General features: G+C 37.7%; 1 protein-coding gene across 1 annotated transcript in view; it reads right to left on the bottom strand.

The window, feature by feature from the left end:
• Window positions 1-22,828, bottom strand: part of MND1 (meiotic nuclear divisions 1) — a 64,380-nt gene extending 41,552 nt beyond the window's left edge. The window contains exons 1-3 of the mRNA XM_079153456.1: window positions 22,728-22,828; window positions 14,856-14,913; window positions 8,767-8,915 (exon numbers count right to left, since the gene is read on the bottom strand). Coding sequence (XP_079009582.1) covers window positions 8,767-8,915; window positions 14,856-14,913; window positions 22,728-22,730 — 210 coding nt within the window. The 5' untranslated portion in view covers window positions 22,731-22,828. The remainder of the gene's footprint in view (window positions 1-8,766; window positions 8,916-14,855; window positions 14,914-22,727) is intronic.
• Window positions 22,829-24,405: the final 1,577 nt, after the last annotated feature.

Here is a 24,405-nt window from a genome sequence, read left to right as displayed (position 1 = left end):
TAAGAATAACTCTGTGTCTCCTAAAACAAATGTATCAAAATCCAGGTTAATGTGAATAAAAAAAATGTAATGCTTATTATACCCTGACTCCTAGAAAATCCATCCTCTAAACTACCTTCTGCTAGTGATAAATGTGTTGTAAACCAAAACTTGGATGAAGAACTATGGAAGATCTCAGCAGACCAGGAAAAAAAAAGTTCGATTTTCATAATTCTGACCCTTTAACTTAAAATAAAAATGCATTAAAAACTGCTACATAGTTCCTGCCACACCCAAGAAACTCTGTAAATTAGTAAATAGTTAAGATTAATTTCAAATTCATTTCTTGATTTTTAATAATTTCTACATATCCTTCAAGATAGAGAAATGCCATTTTGGGCTGGAGATATAGCTCATTTGATACAATGCCTGCCTTGCATGCACAAGGCCCTGGGTTCAACTCCAGCACCACAAAAAAAGAAATGCCATTTCACTTCAGAGTTTTAGTTACATATAAATTCATAGTAAAACTGCAGTAAAAATTTATGAGAGCTGGGCATAGCAGTGCCTACCTTTAATCCCAGCTACTCAGAAGGCTGAGGCAGAAGAATACAAGTTCAAGGCTAGTATGGGCAATTTAGCAAGATCCTGTCTCAAAATAAAAAGAAAAATGGCGGAGGATGTAGCTCAATGCTACAGTACCCCTGGGTTCAATATTTAGTACCTTAAAAAAAAAAAAAAAAAATTAGAGACGAGGATCTGGTCAGTTCCATTTTCTATTGAGCAAAAATAGCTGCTTCTGCCATCATTCAAATACCAAAACACACTTACACTGCAGACTAACTAGCAGATGAAAGCGTGCATTTCCACTTCTGTCATCTCCACATAAAGCTTTTCTTGTCCACCAACATCATTAATATATGTGAAAAGGCTTCAGGAATGCATTTGTGTTACAGTTATCTACAAAGGCTAGTTTAACAATTATCTCTTTAACACAAAACAAATACTTATTTTGGCTCAGCAGAAATAAAATACTACATCTCAAATTATTTTCAGCAAAATTAATAAAGTCTTTATGTATAAATGAAGAGGGGGAAAGTTTTTGCTTAATAGCAGAATGTAACAACACTATTTTTGAAGCTTAGAATTGTTTTAAGCAATCAGTTTGGCAAAAAACCCATAAATATTCTTACAGGAAAATGTTTAGCTTCCCCTGCTTGGTGGACATGAAAAAATGCAGCCAACTGCTAACATACCCCATAATAATATGGCCTCAATCTAATTTCTAACTTTATTTTCCCATTACTATATAACAAAAAATTGCATATTCTCTCCAAGCGGGTCACCAACTACCCACTGACTATAATTTGCTTTACAGTTTTGTTTATCTGGTTATGAGCAAGAACCAGAGTCAGAATGCCTGGATTTGAATTTTGCTTTGCCATTTACTAATACTGTGACCTTGAGAAAGTTATTCTACTTCTTGGTGCCTCAATTTTCTCATATGTAAAGTGGAACTAATAACAATCTATCTCATGCAGGTATACAAATCAAAGGAAGTAAGATATACAAAAGCTCTTAAAACTGTATCTGAGTAAGTGCTCAATAAATATTCCCTCTGTTCCTCTTTACAGATCTCCTCCATCCATCTAAACCTACCCAACTTTCAGCTCAAAAGTTTCTAAGAAGTCTCTTTAGCTTGGTGCTGTGGTACATGCCTATCATCCCAGTGACCTGCAAGGCTGTGGAAGGAGGATCTCAAGTTTGAGGGCAGCCTCAGCAACTAAACAAGACCCTGTCTCAAAATAAAAATTAAAAGAACGGGGGGTGTAGCTCAATGGTAAAGTATCCCTGGGTTCAGTCCCCAGTACAAAAAAAAAAAGAAAAAAAAAAAGAAAAGAAAGAAAGAATGGGGGGAAAAAAGGTTTCCTGTAAGTATATAAATATAAAAATCCTGCCATCCTCTAAATTTATATAGCAATTAGGACAGATAGCAAAGATTGGGGGCTGGGGAGATAGCTCAGTTGATAGAGTGCTTGCCTTGCAAAAAAAAAAAGACAGCAAAGATTGGTATTTGGCATTAACCATTACACAGTAAACTTTTTACAAATAGGTAATTAACTATATAAGGTATTTACCTTGCCTAACCAAGTAAAGTTTAAATTCTCTGGACAAGAACCACATACTCTATTGTATTTATATTGCCCAAAGAACTTACAACAGTAAGTTGTGCATGCACAAAGCAGGCACAGTAAATATTTGTATAAGTTAACACAACCTATAGAGTTGATGGTTTGTTTGCTATCTTAGAAAATGTTAAATATAAATCACAATCATGAGGCTTTTAGACTGTCTTTAATAATGATCAACACATACAACCTAAAGGCATGGGAGAAAAATATGTGTTTCCTGATTTAATTTTCAGATCTACCATAAGAATGTCCATTCTCAAGAGACAAGTACATTCCTGCAATAATTAGAATCACTGGCAGAACCAAAGCTGTTACTGTTCAGGAATGATGGGGGGAAAAAGAAAGAAAGAAAGGAAATTAAGAGTTCCTCTTTCCCCTGCCCCAATCTGGAAGTAATTAACAAGAAACTAAAGGAAGTTAACATTAAACTTTGGCATATGTAGAATAAGCTGATCCTTCACGCAACCTTGAATGTGGTTCAATTCAACATTAACCAAATGCTTTGTATCTTTTATATAAACCCCACCATCACTTGCAGCCTTTTTATCTCTATCAGGAAGTTAGCCATATATTACTTTTCATTTATTTTACTCTTTCCTCCCTATCTTATTCTTTCTCTCTCTCCATCCATCATCCATCCATCCACACCATCACAGGTCACAATTTCTTTCTTTCATTTTCTTTTCTTTTCTTTCTTTCTCTCTCACTCTTTCTTTCTGTCTTTGTGGGGGTGGGGGGTGGTACCAGGGGTTGAACTCAGGGGCACTTGACCACTGAGCCACATCCTGAACCTTATTTTGTATTTTATTTAGAGACAGGCTCTCGATGGGTTGCTTAGCACCTCGCTTTTGCTGAGGCTGGTTTTGACCTTGTGATCCTCCTGCTTCGGCCTCCTGAGTTGTTGGAATTACAGGTGTGTGCCACTGTGGCCTGGTTTTTTTTTTTTTTTTAAACTTCTTTGAATCGCCTTCAGTATCTGGTAAAATGGTTTGCATGTAGTAGACCCTCAAACATTTATTCTGATTGAACAAATAAGTTTACAGTATATACACTCCTGGATGAGTACTGAATTAGCTGAAATCTGTGGCCACCATGTGCAGAACTAAAGTACCTGGTACTTAACACATATCACTTAATCTTCATTACAACCCTTGGAAACAGGTATATCCTCTTTTTTGCACATTGGGAAACTGAGACTTTAAAAAGCTTAAAATCTTTTAAGATTCTATAGATAGTTGAGAAACAAAACTGTGATTCCTTCTGAGTACTTAGAACAGGAGGTACAGGACCGTCTACTGCCTATGTATTAGACTGACTAGACTTCTGACTTACTAGCAAGTGTGTCAGATTAAGCTTTGACCTCCAGCTTCTAAGTGGGAATGGAAAGAGGGGTGTGTCACTGGATGCTGACTCTTGGGCCAGTGGGGAAAGGGGTATATTGACAGTTCCTAATTCACATGATGTCTTTTGCAAATTTGGCTTAGGTTGTCAACCTCTTACTTACACAAGCATGTTCCCAGAAACAGAAATCACAATGTTCTATTCTCCGGTTATTCAGAAAAATAAACTTCAAGTTCAATTTTTTAATAGTTAGATTCAGTATACTAACAAGAATCTTGTTTTAATTTTTAAATAGTCAGATTCAGTGTACTAATAAGAATCTTGCTTTATTAAGATTTGCCAGGTATCCTCACTTTAGAAATAGAGATTATGGTAAACTCAGAAGTAAATAATAAAAATGGCACATCTAGCCTTTTCCCTCAAAGGTAAAGAATTTCTCTGGCTTACTGAAGTCAACCGTGAAGTGTACAATAATCACCCATTATGCCTAATTTCAGGCACCCATTATGCCTAATTTCAGGCATAATTCTAAATGTTGCCAACAGGAAGATTAAGTACTCAAAAATTCACTATTTGTTCAAAGTAAATATAGTCCTTGTCCTCAAGTAACTTAAAAATGACTTGAGATAAGATGGCAGACTTAATATAACTACATTTATAATCATATTAAATATAAATGATCTGAACACCCTAATTAAAAGTCAGAAATTATCAGATTATAACAAAGACCCAACTATATGTTCCTTATAGAAACATGCTTTAAGTATAAAACAGAAAAGATTAAAAGTAAACAGAAAAAGACATGTCATATTAATCTTAATCAAAGTCCTTTGTACCTGTGGGTTCTACCAATACTGTATTCAATCAACTATGAACCAAAAATTCAGGGAAAAAAATGTACATCTGTACTGAAATATCACAGTCTTTTATCTTGCAGCAGTAGAGGTTGAATCCAGAGCCTGACACTTGTTAGGTAAGTGCTCTGCCTCTCAGTTACATTCCAAACCCTTTTTAATTTTGAGATGGGATCTTCCTAAGTTGCCTAGGCTGGTCTCAAATGTGTGACCCTCTTGTCTCAGCCTTCAAGTAGCTGGGATTACAGGTATGTACCACCATATTTGGAACACATGAATTTAAAAATTCTTGTCACTGTTCTTTAAACAATAGAATATAATAACTTTATGTTGCAACATTACACATCACAACATTTATGTTGCATTAGGTATTATAAAACTTAAATATGACAAAGTGTACAAAAGAATAGTATAAGTTATATGAAAATACTACACCATTTTATAAAAGAGACTTAAGTATCATCAGATTTTTGAATTCTTTGGGTACTGAAACAATTACCTGTCGACACCAAGTGACAACTGCTTAAATATCAGATCGCAGATTTCAGGACAAATATGATCTAAGATAAAAAGGTGATTTCATAATGATAAAGGGATAAATAAATCAAGGGGACATAATTCTAAATGTTTATGCATCTAACAAAATAGCTTAATACTCAAATGTTCATCCATAAACTGTTGTATATTCATCCAATGAAATTCTACTGAGCAATAAAAGTGAATGAATACATACAGCAACATGAATAGGTCTTAAACAACATACTGGGTGGAAAAAGTCATGAAAAAAAGGCACATGCTATATGAGTCCATTCATACAAAATTCAAAGAAATATTAACTAAAAAATATTGGCAGAAATTTTTCCAGGGAGGGGGCAGGGAAGGCAATGCAGGGAAGGGTGGGAGGGAAAGATCACAGAGGGAATGGAAGCCTTTCAGGTATTCTGATATGTTCAGTTATCTTGATTGGGATGGTTTCCTGTACTTACTCATATGTCAAAGCCTTTCAAATTAAAAATGTTAAATATGAACAGTTTTTATATGCCAGTTATTCCTCAATAAAGCACTTTGAAAATAAAACAAATTGAGGAGATGTGAAAAATTAAGAATTTAAAAATCTGTGGTAAGTATACTATGACCCAAATGATCCTTGCCTCCTGGTATTTATGCCCATATATAATCTTGTCTTGCGTGGGGGCTGAATTTAATGACTTGTTTCTAAGGAATATAATATAATGAAGTAAATACCATGGGATGTCACTTCCAAGATTAAGATACAAAAAAATGGGCTAGAGTTGTAGCTCAGTGGTAGAACACTTGCATAGCACGTGTGAGGCACTGGGTTTGATCCTTAGCACCACATAAAAATAAAAAAATAAAGGTATTGTGTCCATCTACGACTAAAAAAAAAAAAAAAGCAAAAACAAAAAAACTGTTGCTTCTTCAGTCTTGGACTCTCTCACATGCACTGGCTCTGAGGGAAGCCAGTTGCCATGTTGTTAGCTGTCCTACAGAGAAACTAATGTGGCAGGCAACTGAGATGGGCCTCTGGCCAAAAGCTGTCTTTATCATTGAGACTCTTGAGTCTAAGAGCCTGCAAGGAACTAAATGCAGTAACAGCAGGATTGAACTTGAAAGCATATTCTCTCCCAGATGAGAATGCAGCGCTAGCCAACAGTCTGACTACAGTCTTAGGCAAGACCTTCAGTCAGAGGTACCCAACTCAGCCTTGCCAGGATTTCAGATACGCAGAAAGGGTATAACATCAATGTTTGTTTCTTGAAGTCACTTTGGGATATGCAGTTTTATTACACAGCAACAGATAACTAATATAATATTTAAATCATAGTTATAAGAAAGTCTACAAAGCAACTATTCATTTAGAATACATCCACAAATAACACAATACTTACCTAAAACTGGATTAAACAAAGGCTTAATTTTCTTAAGTTCTAAGACCAGAGGTAATGCCGTCCAAGTCTAGTATAGAATCTCAAAATGCCACAGAGACCTAAGATCTTTTCTTCTAGGCTACACCATTCCTCGGGAACTGTCTTCAGCCTCATGCTTGTTACTTTGGGTTGTAATAAGACCATATCATAGAAAAGAAGAGGAAGGAGCTTGGCCTTTATAAAGAAAATGAAAACTTTCCTAGGAAATTCAAATCTAGTCTTTCACTTACATCTCATTTATCAAAATTTAGCTGCAAGGGAATCTGGGAAGATGAACGTTTTTTGGACAGTTTCCTCAACAAGTGCTTTGAGCTGGGAGCTGTGGTGCATGTCTATAATTCCTGCTACTATAGAGTCTGAGGCAAGAGGATCACAATTTCCATGCTAGCCTGGGCAACTGAGTAAGACCCTGTCTCAAAACTCAGTGGTAGGGCACCTCAGGGTTCAAACCCCAGTACAATCAAAAACAACAATAAAAAATGCTTTGTTAGTAAGGAAGGAAATGATGTTTATTAGACAGGCAGCTAGCCCCAAACAATATGCTTTATTTGTGGTAAAACCAAAGATACAACAGGAATTTAGAGAAGGGCAGAACACATAAGCTATGGGAGCTTGAAAAGATGTAAAAGTAAATTATCCTGTGTTGTTGTTTGGATTTTGAATGTCCTCTAAAGGCCCTTGTGTTAAAAGCTTGCTCTCGAGGGTGGTGTTATTAGGAAGTGGTGGAACCTTTAAGAGGTGGGGCCCAGTGGCAGAAAGTTAGGACACTGAGGATGTGCTCTCAAAGGGGACTGCGGGATCCATCCCTCTCTTTTTCTTTGCTCTCTGACCTGTGACATAAGAGGTTTTGCTCTACTGTGTGCTCTTACCATGATGTGTTCTTCACTATAGGCCCAAAGCAATTGCTCACTGTCTGCAACCTCCTAAACTATGAGCCAAAATGAACCTTTTCTAAGTTAATTACCTTAAATACATCATATAGTAATGAAAGCTGGTTAACACTCTGTATAAAGTTTCTAACTATATAACCTTCTTAAAAAATTGCTGACTGATGAATATGCATGCTGTTCCCTAATAGGAAAGAAAAGTGCCACATCACATTTCATCATGTTTAATAAGAGTTAAGATATCAGCCAAGGATCTGAATAATATTTCTCCAAGGAAAACAGAAATGGCCTAGAAGCACATGAAACGATGTCCAACATCCTTAATTACCAGGGAAATAGAAAACAAAACCACAATGAGGTACCACTTCATACCCAATTGGATGGTCATAATGAAAAAGGTAATAAATTTTGGGAGGGAGGATATAGAGAAACTGGAACCCTCATATACTGGTGGTGGGAATATAAAATGGTACAGCTGCTTTGGAAAATAGTCTGGCAGTTAAACACAGAGTTACCATATGATCTAGCAATTCTACTGCTGGGTCATCACTAAGAATAGCCAAAAAGTAGAAACAACCCAGATGTCCACCAACAGACTGGTAAGCAAAATATGGTATCTTCATATAATGAAGTGTTATTTGGCTATAAAAATGGAGTACTGATACATATTACACCATGGATGAATCTTGAAAATATTTTGATAGAGAAAGAAGTCAGTTATGAATGACTATATATTATGATTCCATTCATATAAAATGTCCAGAATAGAGAAATCTACACGGACAGAAAGTAGATTAATGGTTGCTTATGGCTGAGTGGGAGAGGTAGGTTGGTTTTAGGCAGTGACAGATAAAGGTGTAGGATTTCTTTTTGAAGTGATGAAAACTGTAGTGGATATTATACATATACCTATGAACATTAAAAATTATTACTGCACTACACATGGGTGAATTATATATTACATGAACCAAAATAATAGAAAACAGTATCATGACATGGGAAAATAAAGTTAAGACATTCTAAGGTCACTGCATTGTGTTTTGTTTATTTTTCAGTCCTGGGGATTGAACCTAGGACTTCAGGACCTCATGTGTGCCAGGCTTATTGTTTTTTTTGCTTGTCTGCTTGCTTTCTGTGGTACTAGAGACTGAACCCGGTGGTACTCTACCATTGAGCTACATCACCAGCCTTTTTTATTTTTTGAAACAGGGTCTTGCTCAGTTTCTAAGACTGGTCTCAGACTTGTGATCCTCAAAAAGTGCTTTCAACTGGGAGCCTCCTAAATTGCTGGGACTACAGGCAAGCACCACCATGCCCGACACCAGCCCTATTGTTCAGGAGTAAAATAGAGAAGTTGATTATCTTTAGACATTAAGTCAAACAATGCATGCTAGAATCTAAGGGAAACCACTTAATGAAAAGGATTAAGTAAGACAAATCTGTGAGTCACAAAGCAAATCTATTATTATTATTTTGCATTACAGAAGATTGAACTCAAGGCCTTGATGCTAGGCACTGAGCTAAAACTAGCTTCAAATCTATTATTTTTAATTGTGGCACTTACCTGAGATTCCAGAACCTCCAACTTACGTTTCCTTGCATGAAGAGCTTTACTTGGAAAAGCCCAATAGTAATTAGAAGTTCCAATCCTCTCACAGTCAACCATACCATCATCAACTAAGCTTTGAAGGACTTCTTTTACTGACATAGCAGCTAAGAAAGAGATTTTTCAAAGACTATATTAAGAAACACATTAATAAAATTCAAAAACTGAAAAAAACACCTGAAAAAAAAAAAGTTAAACATCAGGAGATAAGAGTTAATAAAAAAATCTCTTAAAAATAACAAAAATGGGCTGGGGTTGTAGTTCAGTGGTAGAGCACTTACCTAGCATGTGTGAGGCACTGGGTTCGATTCTCAGTACCACATATAAATAAATAAATTAAATAAAGGTTCCTCAACAACTAGAAAAAATATTTAAAAAAAAAATAAAAAGATTGAAAAACATTGTAATTATATCAATAGGAATCTATAAAATATTCATGGCCAATATATGAAAAAAAAAATCAACCTCATTTTTTTTTTGGTACTGTTTTTTTGGTAACTGTTAATACATGTTAACAATTAACATGTATTATCCTTTGCTAAGAAAACTAAAACAAAACTATTTGAAAAATTAAAGAATAAAGGATAAATTTGGGTGCTACAGTTAGGGTTAAGATAAAAGACCAGAAAAAAAATTTGAAAAAGTAATGCAAAAATGCAAAGTCACATATCACAAGTGTCTGAAATCCATTAATAATCCTTACTTTATTGGTTTTTTGAGGTACTGGGGATTGAACCCAGGGCCTTGCATATTGCTAGGCAAGTGCTCTCCACTGAGCTACATTCCCAGTCCTTTTTGTTTTTTATTTTGAGACAGAGTCTCACTAAGTTGCCCAGGCCATCCTCAAACCTGCAAACTTTTAATCCTCCTTCTTAGCCTCCCAAGTAGCAAGGATTACAGGTGTGGCCAATTCGCCAGGCAATAATTTTTATTTTCCTGTACAAGAAATTTATCTATATTTTAGTGTTCATTTTAATTTCTCTTAGAAAAGATCCCCAACTATAATAAAAATTATTTAAAAAGCAAAAGATTTGCCAGGTCAGTAGTACACATCTATAATACCAGCTACTTGGGAGGCCAAGGCAGGAAGACAGCAAGTTCATGGCCAGCCTCAGCAACTTAGCCAGACTCTGTCTCAAAATAAAATACAAAAAGTGCTCGGGAAGTAGCTCAGTAGAGTAGCTCAGTGGTAGAGTGCCCCTGGGTTCCATCACTAGTGCCAGCACAAAAGGTGGGGGAGATGCTAAAAAGCAAAACAAAAAAATTAAAGATTTAATAAATAAATTCAACACCAAATGTACAAAACGTGCAACTTCAACCCCGTTTTCAAAGTAATACAAACTGAAATAAAATGTTCAAGAATTTTAAAAATGAAAAGCGTTTCAAGAAATGAGAGCTGAGGGTGAGGCTCAGTGTACAGTGCTTGCTTAGCAGGTACAGGGTCCTGGGTATCTATTATTTGTATTAATGCAAAAAATAAAAATTTGTGGGAACATAAATTGGTGTACCTCTTCTGTTATGGTTTAGATATTATGTGTTCCTTAAAGGCTCATGTGTGAGACAACGCAAGAAAGTTTAGAGGTGAAATGATTGGGTTATGAGAACCTTAACCTAATCAGTGCATTAATGCCTGATAGGGATTAACTGGGTGGTAACTCTAGGAAGGTAGGGTGTGGCTGGAGAAGGTGAATCCTTGGGGACGAGCCTTTTGGATATATATTTCGTTCTAGTTGAGCGGAGATCTCTCTGCTTCCTGGTGCCATGTGCCCAATTGCTTTCCTTTGCCATACACTTCCAACATGATATTCTGCCTCCTCTCAGGCCTGGAGGAATGGAGTCAGCCATCTATGGACTGAGACTTTGGATGCTACTAGCCCCCAAGTAAACTTTTCTTCCTCTAATTGTTCTTATCAGGCCTTTTGGTCATAGCAGTGAAAAAGTTGACTTAATCACTTTCCTTGAAGGCAGTGAGAGATTATACGTTAAAAAGGCTAAAAAATGACATGGATCTCTATTTTCTATTGTGCACTTATAGACATTTCCTAATGAAGTTTTGAGATGTGGAGAAAAATTTATAGACAGTGTCTTAGTCTGCTTGGGCTGTTATAATAAAATACCAAAGCCAGGGTGGCTTAAAGAACAGAAATTTTATTTCTCAGTTTTGGAGACTGGATCAGGATGGTAATGAAATCAGTTCCTGGTGAGGATTCTTTTCCTGTTCTATAGAAAGCTCTCTTCTCACTCTGTCCTAACAGGCCCTTTCCTCAGATGCAGAGAGATCTCTTTTCTTCTTCTTCTTTTAAGGCCACTAATCCTATAGGATAGGTCCCCACTCTTTTAGTCTCATTTACTCTTAATTACCTCTTAAAAGTTCTACCTCCAAATACAATCACATGGGGGCTCAGAGATTCAACATACAAAACTGTGGGAAAATAATTCAGTCCAGAGTAGACTGCATGTTAATTACATCTTATTTCTAGCAGCAATATTTAGAAACAATCTAAATGTTCAATAAGTGACCACCCAAGCAAGTTATGGTATGGTGGATGGTCACGAAATTTTAGGAGACAGAGATGTCCAAAATGATTTTTAAAACAAGTGATGTAAATGTAGATAATATGTTATATAAAAATTCATTTATTTATGATTTATCGAAATGCATAAATGCATTCTACTGTCATGGATAACTAATTAGAACAGAAAAAATTAAAAAAATACACAGTTGAGGGTATAACTCAGTGGTAGAGCACTTGCCTAGCAAATACAAGGCCCTTTGTTCAAACTCCAACACCACTCCCCCAAAAAACCCATAAACACAAAACTGCATATGCAGCATGGTTCCCTATCAGAGATGGACAGATACATACACAGAGAAAAAGTAATCTCAGAATAGAATTATGAATAAATTTTACCTTCTTCCTTACAGTTTTTATAGTTCCAAATTTGTTAAAATAAACATAAATATGCATAGCTTACATAATCAGAAAAGTTTAAAAAGAAACATAGCATGTGTAGCAGGCTTAGTAGTCTCCCCAGGCCCAAAATACATTCAAGGTCCTAACCTCCTGGAACCTGAGAATATGAGCTCATTTGGGAAAGGGTCTTTGTAGATGTAATTAAAAATTAAGTTAAGGAGAAATGACATGTTTTTATGAGAGAAAGAAGGGAAGAAAAACACAGATGCAAAGGATAAGTGTGAAGACAGAGCCAGAGATTAGAATTTGACCACATTCTGTTAACAGCCACTAGAAGTTAGGAAAGAAAAAAGAAATGCATTCTCCTTTGGAGCCTCTCAAAGGAACCAGCACTGCCCACCCATTCATTTCAAACTTCTAGCCCCCAGAACTGTGAAAAATTACTGTTGCTTTAAGCCAACATTTGTATAGGAATTTGTTAGCGCAGCCCTAGGAAACTAATATATGATGTAAAGACACAAAATCACATTTATTTCATCTTCAAATCTGAAGGTTAGTTTTGCTGGGTACAGGATTCTTGGTTGGCAACCATGTTCTTTCAGAGCTTGAAATATGTTGGTCCAGGCCCTTCTAGCTTTTAGAGTCTGGGTTGAGAAGTCGGCTGCTATCCGTATTGGTCTCCCCCCTATATGTAATCTGATGCTTTTCTCTCGCGGCCTTCAAAATCCTATCTTTATTTTGAATGTTAGGCATTTTCATTATAATGTGCCTTGGTGTGGATCTGTTGTGATTCTGTGCATTTGGTGTTCTGTAAGCCTCTTGTATTTGATTTTCCATTTCATTCTTCAGGTTTGGGAAATTTTCTGATATTATTCATTGAATAGGTTCTTCATTCCTTTGATTTGTATCTCTGTGCCTTCCACAATCCCAATAATTCTTAAATTTGGTCTTTTCATGATGTCCCATAGTTCTTGGAGATTCTGTTCATGATTTCTTACCATCTTCTCTGTTTGGGCGACTTTATATTCAAGATTAAATATTTTGTCTTCATTGTCTGAGGTTCTGTCTTCCAAGTGGTCTAGTCTGTTGGTGATGGTTTCCATTGAGTTTTTTATTTGGTTTTTTGTCTCCTTCATTCAAGGATTTCCGTTTGGTTTTTTTTAGAATCTCTATATTTTTTGAAATGATCTTTTGCTTCCTCCAGGTGCTCTTTCAGCTTATTGGTATTATCATTCATTGCCTGCATTTGCTCTCTGATCTCGTCCTTTGCTTTGTGAATCATCTTAATCATGTATAATCTGAAGTCCTTTTCTGACATTTCTTCTAACATACTGTCATTGGATTCTATTACTATAGAATCTAGATTTGTTTGGATCATTTTCTTCCCTTGTTTTTTCATGTTGTTCATGTATCTTCCCCTCTAGCAGTGCAGATCTGGGGTATTGCAGATTTCCCCCTATAGGCTTATAGTGGCCCTATAGGTTTCCAAAACCCTTTCTTTAAGGGGAGATCAATATTAGCAGTGCCCAAATCAGACACTATGCAATCCTAGACCAAATAGCCCCTATGGGGACAATAACAAAATTGTCATAATAAACGAGTTCAAATGTTATCTTCGGTAAAACAAACAGGTTTACAGTAAGGTCTGCAGTTTCTAATGGAGGACAAAGAGGAGGCAGAGGGATGTAGAATATGGCTGTTAATGGGATAAGAAAAGAATATACAGAAGTTCTAGAAAATAGAAAGGGTGAGAGTGTAATCAAAAGAAATCGGATGTTAGCATGCAAAAAAGGGAGAAAGAGACTCTGAGGGAACAGGTAAACAAAAGGAAAAGAAAGCAAGAAAAGTAAAGAAATAAAAACCTAAATTTTTTTTAAAAAAAGGAGAAAAAAGAAAATCTACTGTATAACAGTCATATACTAATGAAACCTCCCAGTGTTCAGTAGCCTGATGCATGAGAGGTACCTGACAATAAGCTTCAGGCCTCCAGCAGGTGTCTTAGGATGGGATTTGCCCCACCCGAAGATCAGAGCTACGGCTTCCAGGATTATCCAAGATGGCCGCTCTGTCTTCGAAATGTGTTGGCAAATGGGGAGTTGCAGCTTAGGGGTGGACGTGGTCAGCTGGAGGTCCTGGAGACGGGATGCAGTTGGTCCGGCAGGGGTCCTGGGGGTCCAGTGTGTTTGGTGTAGTTGTGGGATCCTGGAGGCCGGGTGCAATCAGTCGGTCTGGGTTCCCGGTGATAGGGCTCAGTCAGTAGGTCTGGGGGTCCTGGCAGCAGGGAGCAGTCAGTTGATGTGAGGGCTCCAGAGGCAGGGAGTGGTCGGTTGGGCTGAGGGATCCTGGAGATGGGGCTCAGTCAGTCCGGCCAGGGGTCCTACGGGGCCTGGCTGTTGTCTCAAAATGGCGGCAGCCACGTGTAATCAAACCTGCAGGTACTGTGACAGTGAACTTCCAGGTGACAGCTGGCAGCTGGTGCTCCACTGGCGGTCTGCGGTCAGTCTGCTGGCAGCTGTCGGACGATCGGGAGGTGAACCTCGAGTGTTGGGTGATGGATAGGGGTAAGGTAGGCGATGGACAGGCGAGAGGCAGGCAAATGGCGGATGATAGATGCCTGACAGTGAGCAATCTGCTCTCAAAAAAGGCGTCGATATGCTGGCAGATTGCAGGTCATCACAGCAGACAAACGGGGTAAACACCAGGGGATCGATAAGCAGCAAAAACTGCCTCACCGAGAAACAGATATCCTCTGCTAGAATCCGGCGTTATGGAGCGACAAGGAACGCAGCCTCCCTCTAGTCTGCCATCTTGGATCTCCCCACAAAATCACATTTAACAAATACTAGAACATAAGAACAATGTTCACTTCTTTTGAAATAAACTACACTCAAAAATAAGTGTATATATTGTGTATGTATATGCATATGTGTGAGTGTATGTACACACCTATTCCATTTTAATTCTTCTATAGCAGATGATCCAAATGCAAGAACTGATGACCAACAGGCTTTACAGAATTACTTTTACAAACATTCTTCATCTCTAGAAATTTGTTTTTCATAAAGAGAAACACTGTTGCAGAAAATATGACCAATATTTCCCAAAGTATCCCAGCATATCTTTAATACTTACTAATGCCTTTCTCTTTGGGAGCAATTTTCTCCAAGTCTTTCAATTGAAACACATCTTTCTGTTTAAAAGGAGTAGAAAATATGAAAAACATTTATTTTCTACTGGATATTTATCATAAGTGTTATAAAATATTATATTAAAACACTGTACATGAACACAAACAGTGCAATAGAATTAAGCATTTTGGAACTAGAAGAAACTTTGTGATGATCTCATTCAGTCCCCTCTATAGAACTTAAAAATGAAGACTTCTGCCTGAGCATACAATTCTTTAAAGTATGGGGAGATTAGAACATAAAGAACATCTTCCTGCTGAACTAGAAAAACAAATAAAAACCAGTGCCTTATTTAGCATATATTACACTCTAAGATTTAGCAGTTCTAACCAAAATTGGACAACTGTCAAGATTTGTTTACATTTCATGGAGTAGTTACACCTAAATAACAGAAAAATTATACAATTCATAGCCTGTCTCGTGAATATGTTGCATGTCCACCATATGCAAAGCAAAACATTAAGGGAATGTTAATTAAGCATGTAGAATATTTAACCTGATGGTCAGAAAAAAAAATCTATTTTAACTACTCTTTTCTACTTGTAAGCCTTGGATTAAGTGGTAAAAAGAACTTGGATAATAAAATGCAACTGTCTGAAAAGACTAAAGGATTCAGTAATTATAACAGAAATAGTGCAATTATTGTTATGGAAATCTGGGATTCATTTCTTCCAAAATAAACTTTAAAAGGCAACTTTAATTGGATGGAAACTGTACTTAAAAAAAAAATTAAAAACTTCTGCCAATCCAAATGGACACTGCTAATAAACTGAAAAAACAAATACCACCTATAAGAACATACTCAAAAAACACATATTTGGTCAAGGCCTGGTACCCAGAATATATACATATGAACTCCTTTGAAGTATATTAAAAAAAACCTGATGAATGGATAAAGTAGTGGACAGATGACTACATATATGATAAAGCAAGTAAAGTAAACTGTCAATGGTAGAATCTGGATAATAGAAATGTGTATTCACTGTAAAATTATTTTTAAAATACATCTGAAAAATTTTTCATAATAAAATATTGAAAAATTTCATCTCACTATACCTGAATCTGTAAATTAAAGAGAATACTCATTAGACTTACAGTATCAGATCAATCCATTTTTACACAATTGGGAATAAACTGTATAAAGGTGATAATTTAGAATCTTAGGGAACATACAATAAATTACTGATTATAGGATTCTGATGTATTAGACAAATCCATTAAATCTCTTTGCAAATACTTCATACTCCTTGGAAAAAGAACATGAACTCATCGAGACATCTGCTTATATGTGGTCACCAAAAAGCCCCAGACACACTGGCCATCCTTATAAAGCTGGTGTGTAAACAAATGGGCTTGCAGAAAATCTCATAACTCAAGTGGACTGAACAAATAATCTCAAGTAAATCTTGATTTTCAGTCTCCCTAGCATTAAGCACAGATGATAAAAAAGAGATGAACACAATGGTTCTAGCTCCCCTTTCCCTTCAAAAAAGGTACATGTAAGATTCCATGGACGACATATAGTCATAACACTGGATTAATTAAGCACTTATGACTTAGAGGTTGTAATGTTTCACATGAATTATCTCATTTAATTCTCATACCACACTGAGCTTGGTGCTACTATTATCGTTCTCCTTAACAGATGAAGAAACTTAGACACAGAGAGGTCAAGTTACTTGCTTAAGTACTGACATTAGGTAAAATGTATTCCAGGTGCAAGTTTGAAATCAGAGCTATCCTGTCACCGTGTTCTTCCTAGGTGCAATAAGCAAATAATTTTTTTAAATTACATTGGAAGTCTCAAATATTCAACAGATCCATACATATATCTGTCTGCCTTTCTATTTATAGATCTATGTAAAATTCTCTGGGTATAAAAGTACCAAAGGAGAGTTATTCATTTAAGTCTTTGCTGAGGTAATTTTTAGAAAAACTCAGCAAAAGTTTATTGAAGCCTGTGTCTCAAAACAAAAAACAGTTCATAAAAGATAAGAACATTCTTATCCAAGAATGAACTGTCATTATTACGGAGGATTATGTTTTAAAAGATTTCTAAACCTTTGCAAATGAACCACTGGTGCTTTGTTAGTTGGTTTTCTAATGTGATTCAAAAGATAATATTTGTTCACTATAGGTAAATAAGAAAAGAGACTTAAAATTCACCTATAATCCTACCACTGTTAATATTTGTGATCATATTGCAATAATTTTATATATTTTTACTTTCTACATCATGAACAATTCCCCATGACATTAGTCCAAAATAAGGTTACTTTTTTTTTTTTTTCAAAATAAGGTTACTAGTCACATCTAAAATCAAATTCTATAACTGAAGCTGTTTGATTCTGTTAGAATTTTCACTTGCCAACTGCAACAATGGAACTAGAATCCAGATTCTAGAATCTGAGTTCTAGAATTCATGCTTTCCACTGTTGAAATCCATGCTTTTCACATTGTTGATTTGTTCTGAATTGTTGAAGGGCTTATGCCTAATATTTATCAACATTTGTCATCAGTCTAGATCCAGGATATATCATATCCCACTCATGAGATAATAAATGAAATGGTCTCTCTTACTTCTCTCAAATCTGTTGTATTTTTCAATTCTGTCAAAAAAAAACCTGATAAACTACATAAATAAGCGGCAAATGACTAGGATGTAATGTGGAAAAGGAACAGGAATGTATGAATTGAAACCCATTAATAGGATTAATTCCTAGTTTTGCCAAAAACCTCAGTGATGATCACACTTCTTTAAGCTGCTAATATTCATTAGTACCACAGTCGTCAGTATCTCAGTGTTATTGAGGGGTAAAGTAGAACGTTTCTCAATCAGAAATAGCCAATTTTGATATTTGGGACAATTAACAATATTACAAAGGACAAAATAATTTCACTGAGTACTCTCTCCAGCTTTCCACTGATAGGAATTAAATCTACTTTTCTTGCTCTAAGATCATAGGAAAAATACTTCAGCTCAGTAGAATTGTCATAATTTTCACATGCAAACTTTACCAATTTATCTTCTTTGCTTTTTTTAAAAAAAATTTAGTTGCAGGTTGACACAATACCTTTATTTTTATGTGGTGCTGAGGATTGAACTCAGGGCCTCACATGTGCTAGGTACTACTAAGCCAGAGCCACAACCCCAACCCCAGTTTATCTTCTTAATGATGTCATTATTATTAATACAATATCCTGTTCTGAACTGCCAATGACTTTTAGGAACAGTAAAGTTTACACTTACAGTGCAAATATATTTTTTCAAATCCCCAGAATATTTTGCTTGTTTTATCGAGAATCTACATTATCAAAATGAAAAGGAATTTTATCAATTTAATATTCTACTTGGCCACTTTTCCCCATCTTCTTTATGTCAGTATATGATGAAAACAGCCAGTAGGTTGGGGTCAGTAGGCTAAAGTTTCTGCCAAGCTATATGAAGTTAATGTAGATTAAGGCAAAAGGCCTATTTGGACTTCAACCTGAAGGCAAAGAAAGGCCATTATAAAGCAAAATGGTGAAGACAATAGGCTCTAGAGTCAGGTGGTGGACTGAACTGTCTCTGTCACTTAGGAGTTAAAACTTTAAACATATTTCCTATTAATGGTAAGCATAAAAATCTGGAGCAAATCAAGGAAGCCTGTGAATGATCATATATGCATTAAATGATACATATGATAGATAGATAAATAAATAAAGAGGCAGTATTTTTTGCCCCCAACCCCAGAAAAATCAGATGTTCCTTCTTGGTTTGAATATTAGTATTGCACTTCTATTTTTGGAGATCTAGGATAGGTTTCTTTCTTTAAATTTTTTTTTTTAATTGTGGTTTTGATTTGCACTTCCCCAATGATTAGTGATGTTGAACTTTTTAAAAAAGTATTTATTTAATTTTTTTTTTGTAGGTAGACACGATACCTTTATCTTATTTTTATGTGGTGCTGAGGATCAAACCCAGGGCCTCACACATGCTAGGTGAGCATGCTATCACTGATTTTTTTTGAGGTGCTGGGGATTGAACCCAAGGCCTTGTGCATGTAAGGCAAACACTCTACCAACTGAGTTGTATCCCCAGCCCTAGGATAGGCTTCTCACACACACTCTGCATCTCAAAAGTTCTCATCTGTAAAACAGGGATGATAATAATAGTACCTACCTCATAGGGTTGATATATGAAGAAATTCCATAATCTCTGATAAATGCTTGGAACAGTGATTGGTAACTCAGCATCACTAAGTAAACATGAGCTACTATCATTATTTTTAGGCAGAAAGAGCAAGCAAATGTATGTATTAGAGATATAATTCTGGTGAAAGAGACTTGCCAATAGTAGGATATGGTTGTTTCACACTCTAGCTCAAAGGAAGACAAATGTTTGCAAAATTTTATTCATCATTCAAGAAACTGGTCAGTATGGATCTCTAACAAAGCAGTGATGGCTAACAGTGAACTACTTAATGTAAAAATACACAATATGCCAATTGTGAAATTAACTTAAGGTGAAAATTACACAAAATACTAAAAATTTTAAGGAAAACAACGTACTGTCTCAAAAAATATTTCCATCATGCGAGTTCTCTTTTCTTCTGCACTCAGTCCTTTCTTCTTTGACTAAAGCACAAAAGTAAAAAAGTGAATATTGAGTTTTAAAAAATGGTAGTGTAGAACATTATCTGATATTTTTCCTCTGTCCACTCTCAAACATTGCAGTTCCCCAGGGTTGGGCTATTGATTCCATCAGCTCCTCACATCTCTTCTTTGATTTTATCTCTTTCATGGTTTTAACACTTATGCTGAGACGTCAAACTTTACATCTGACCGTGAGATTCAATCTCATGTACCTACCTGCCTGCTGGAAAGACTTCAAACTCAGATGGTCCAAAGTGAACTTTTCCTCTCCCATTTACTCCCCAAACCTGTTATTCTACATCTTGAGTTTCAGTTGGAGACTACCTTGTTGCCCGTGCCAGTGGTTTGGCAGTTATCCTAGGTGCCGTCATCTCAGCCCACATCCAACCTTGGCCAAGTTCTGCCAGTTTTGGCACTTAACTATTTCAGTTTTGGCACTTAACTATTTCTCTAACCTATCTGTCCTGTTTCATCCCTACCGTCACTACCTCAGTTCAGACCTTCATTATCTACCTCCAGCCATCTAATCACACTGTCTCACCCTCTAAGGTCACATTCTACATTGTGAAAAAGCAAATCTGACCATGCCTCTCCCTTGCTTAAAATCTTTCAGTGAGTCCCCACTATCAGAGTGATCCCAGAACGTAGTATGATACGTCAGATGGTCTTTATCACCTGATTACAACCTACTGCTCTCATAGTCACTCCCCACAAGTTTTACCATAACAACATGGAGAGACAAGCAATTTGGGTTGTCATATCAAAGCTACTTATAATTCTCTACTCCAAGCATGCTCTCTTTTGTGATTTGAAAAAAAAAAGATTCCTCTACCCAACACACCTTTCCTCTTCAAATCAAATCAAAAACTCCAAAGGGTCTCCAGATTCTCAGTGTAGGCATTCTCTCTCCAGAATTACCCTGAGCTCACAGGCTGAGCATGTGTTCTCAGGACACATTTTCATCAAATCATCTACCACACTGAAGGGATGTGTTTACTTGTCTCTCTCAGCAGACTGAAAAACTTCAAAGCACAAACTGCTTTCACTTTCCCAGTGCTTTGTAAGCCAGGTTAGAACAGAGGTAAGAGCCAACACTAAATTTCAGGACATATCTAAAACCCCCAACTCTAAGATTTAAGGCTATGTAGGCTTCCAAACCCCACCACACCCACTGTATTGTATGATGCAGAGAGAGTTAATAAGGAATTCTGGGATAACTATCTATTGCCTTGCTTGCAAAGGGAAATCCTAGAAATCTCAGGTAGGCAAGCTCCAAGGAACCATATAAACCGGTTCACTAAACCCAGGACTGAGGAGCTGGAGTCCAGGACTGCTTTATCAGTCTCCCTTCACACTGGCCTCCAGCAGTATCAAATAATCAAGCATGAAATTCACACCTCATTAGAAGGCTCTTCACACCTCATTAGAAGGCTCTTTGGCTCACTTCTTGGTTCCAGTGGGTCTCAAACTGCCAGACATTAGGATCATCTCAACTTTCAAAAATACTGATGCCCAGGGATGAGGATGTAGCTCAGTAGCAGGGTACTTGTCTAGCCAAATGCCAAGCCCTGGATTCAATCTCCAGTACCACAAAAACAATACTGATGCCCAGACACATCAGTCTCTGAGATGGGTCCTGGATATACATATTAAAAAAAAAATCCTTTCCCAGTGTTTCAACTGTGCCCAAATTTGAGAACCTTATTTTTCTCAGCCCAGAATCTAAAGGACATCAGGGGCTGTGTGGGACTAGGGAAAATCTCTTTTGGACTTTAGTTTGTAGCTGCATCAGCAGAAAACAGATCCCTAGCAGGTTGGCATTATTAACAGATCCTGGAAAGCTCTTGCAGGTGAGCACACACAGGCAATAAGAATTGAGTGTCCTTGGGCGCAGTTATAAGAAAGTTCTCTGCAGCTATAAAAGTTATTCGATGGACTGGGGTTGTGGCTCAATGGTTAGAGCGCTTGCCTTGCGCATGAGGCAAGGGGTTCAATCCTCAGCGCCAAAAAAAAAAAAAGGTATTGTGGTCATCTACAGAAAAAAATTAAAAAAAAAATAAAATTCTGAAAAGTTTAAAAATAGGTGTTATCTGCTTCCCTCAGAGCTGTACTTCTCCAATTTCAAGAATATACTCAGCCTTATAATTGTTCACCTAAAAGCTCAACCAAATCGAAAGTTATTAATTCAATCAGGAGAGAGGGCAAAAATTTATTTTTGACCAACATAACACCAAACTTATTTCTTGATCACATATTTTTTGAAAATAGTACCTATTTATAAAAGTTCTGTTTCATGGTTCCCCATGATCAGAAGCATGCATCTGAAATGAATCAACAGCCCATTAAGTCATTTAGTATTAGAAGGTGATTCACAGTGGATAGAGACTAAGACAAAGTTGATGCACCCCTTTGCACAGAGGTCGGTAGTCGGTTACACTAGACCAGTAACTCTACAAAGAGAAATATGATAACACGAAGCACTGTTACCAGATTTCTTTTATGTCTGGTTCTGTGGCTTCTTGGTCCATTTTATGCCCAGGTGCCTGGGTTGTTAGTTTAACCACAAAGAAGCCGTTATCACTTAATTACAGCTGGGCAAGTATCTTCAAATGCCGTACTAGATCCTTGTCCATCATTGGTGCGGCAAAATAACGGCCACTTAACTAAATTGAGATATTAAAATCTTAAGGTTCTTTTGATTAGTCGTTAATTCTCTGCCAACACACGCAGAAAAAAATTGTGCATGAAACTTGGAAGGTTTATGAAAATGACGACATTAAGCTCACACACACGATTTGGAACTTCCTACCAGGTCAACCCTCCCGGCTCACGAGGGAAGCTAAGCGGCGCAGGCGCCAGCGCGCCCGCCCGCACGGTCCTTCGCGGTGCGGGCCGAACCCGGAGACGTCGGGGCCACGGGTTCTCTCAGCCTGCTGGACCAACCCCCGAGGAGGCGGGAGCTCGGGTAATTTCGCTAACGCCGCCAGAGTTCTAACCCGACCCGTCTGTCCCGTCCGGGCACAGGCGGCGGGGGTCAGGTGCGGGCCGGGGAGGGCGCGGGCGCCGAGGCGTCGTCCTGACCGGCGCCTCCGCCTGGGCAGGAGGATCCCGCGCCGCCCGCGGCTCGGACGCCCAGACGCTGAGGGGGAAGGCGACCCGGGACAGTGGCCTCAGCTCTTACCATGGTGCGGGTGGCAGGGCCTGCGCGCGATGAGGGGCGGGGAGCGTCAGGGCAGGGCAGGTTTGGTTTTGGCGCCAACAAGCGCAGGGGGCGGGGCAGCGAAGGGGAAAGGATCCGGGAGGCGACTGACCCTCTTCCGCACGGCTCACAGCGACCTCTGGCGGCTCCGCCGGGCGGCCGACGAGGGCGGGGCCTGGGCGGGGGGCGGGGCGAGGCCTGGAGGAGGGCGGGGCCCGGGCGTGGAGTCCCGGAGCAGCTTCCTCCTTTTTTTCTTCTGTGTGTTGTATGTGACTTTTTCCTTCTTTTTAAAGTCTTTGTTTTTACGTGCATTTTCTCTCCTCTGTGGCAGTCTGACCTTAATTTGGCTTAAAAAAATGGGCAATTTCGGAGCGTGATGGCACAGGCCTATAATTCCAGCTACTCTGGAGGCTGAGGCAGGAGGATGGCAAGTTTGGAGCTAGCCTAGGCAACATGGAGAGACCCTCTCTCAAAACCAAAATAGCTGGTGAGGTAGTTCAGTGGTAGAGTACCCTGGGTTCAATCCCAGTGCTGTCAAAAAAATAAAAATGAAAACTGGTTTGTAGTCCTCTTTTTCCCTTAGATTTTTAAAGAGTAAAAACCATTGAATTTAAAATCAAAAGGATCTAAAATATGCAACCTTATGATAGTAGATGCAGATTCGGAGCAAATGCCTAGGTCCTTTCCCCTGAAAAATACCAAAAATAAAGAATACCAACACTTAGTGTATTTTGAAATTTATGTGGATTTTGAATCATTGTAAAACATAACAATTTTAGTAAGGATTTAATCAGTGACCTCTAAATAAGAATTTGTCGTCATCGTTGCTTCTTATGAAAGCAGAAGGGGTATATTGAACTGCAGTTTCATTAATTCAGTTTTTTTTAAAGTGCCTTATACAAATAATTGATGGTACAGGACATAATTTGAAAATAGTAAATGGGTAGCCAATTAATAAATGTTTTAATATGTACTAGAAAAAATATAATTAGTACATCTCATCCTGTCTTTCTATGTATTGGTCATGATATGGCTAAAGTAGGTGCTGTGATAGTGAAAAAAAAAAAATAAAGATAGGGTCTCACCAAGTTGCTTAAGGCTTCGCTAAATTGCTAAGGCTGGCTTTGAACTTGTAGTCCTCCAGCCTCAGCCTCCTGAGCCAGTGGGATTACAAGCACAAGCCACCACACTTCGCCTCTTCTTCTGCTTACTGTGGTCTTGCCATATTCAATTATTTGTCTTCCCTGGACAGCTCATGCTCTCTCAGTCTTGTTTAGAATGAGTGTAGGGGGCTGGGGAGATAGCTCAGCTGGTAGAGTGCTTGCCTCAAAAGCACAAGGCCCTGAGTTCGATCCCCAGTACCGCAAACAAACAAAAAACTATATAAAATGAGTGTGGGGCAAGTCTGAGTTGCAAGTTGTGGCACCCAGTGCCAATGAGACTGTACACTTAACCATCAAATATCCCCATGCCAAGAGAATATGACATTAAAATGCAAAAGAAAAACACCATAATCAAGAGACCCTGAAGAAAGGGAAAAGCCTTTTCCATACTTCTTAAACAATGGACCCTACATTTATGTTTCACACCAGGCCCTATTTACATTCATTTATTGTCTCATCTTAGTAGAATAAGGCTGCATGAGAACAGAAACTTTTTT

This window comes from Sciurus vulgaris (genome assembly GCF_902686455.1).
Source record: "Sciurus vulgaris genome assembly, chromosome: 9".
NCBI lineage: Eukaryota > Metazoa > Chordata > Mammalia > Rodentia > Sciuridae > Sciurus > Sciurus vulgaris.
Note: the sequence above shows the minus strand (reverse complement) of the source record. Positions and strands in the feature narration are given on the sequence as shown.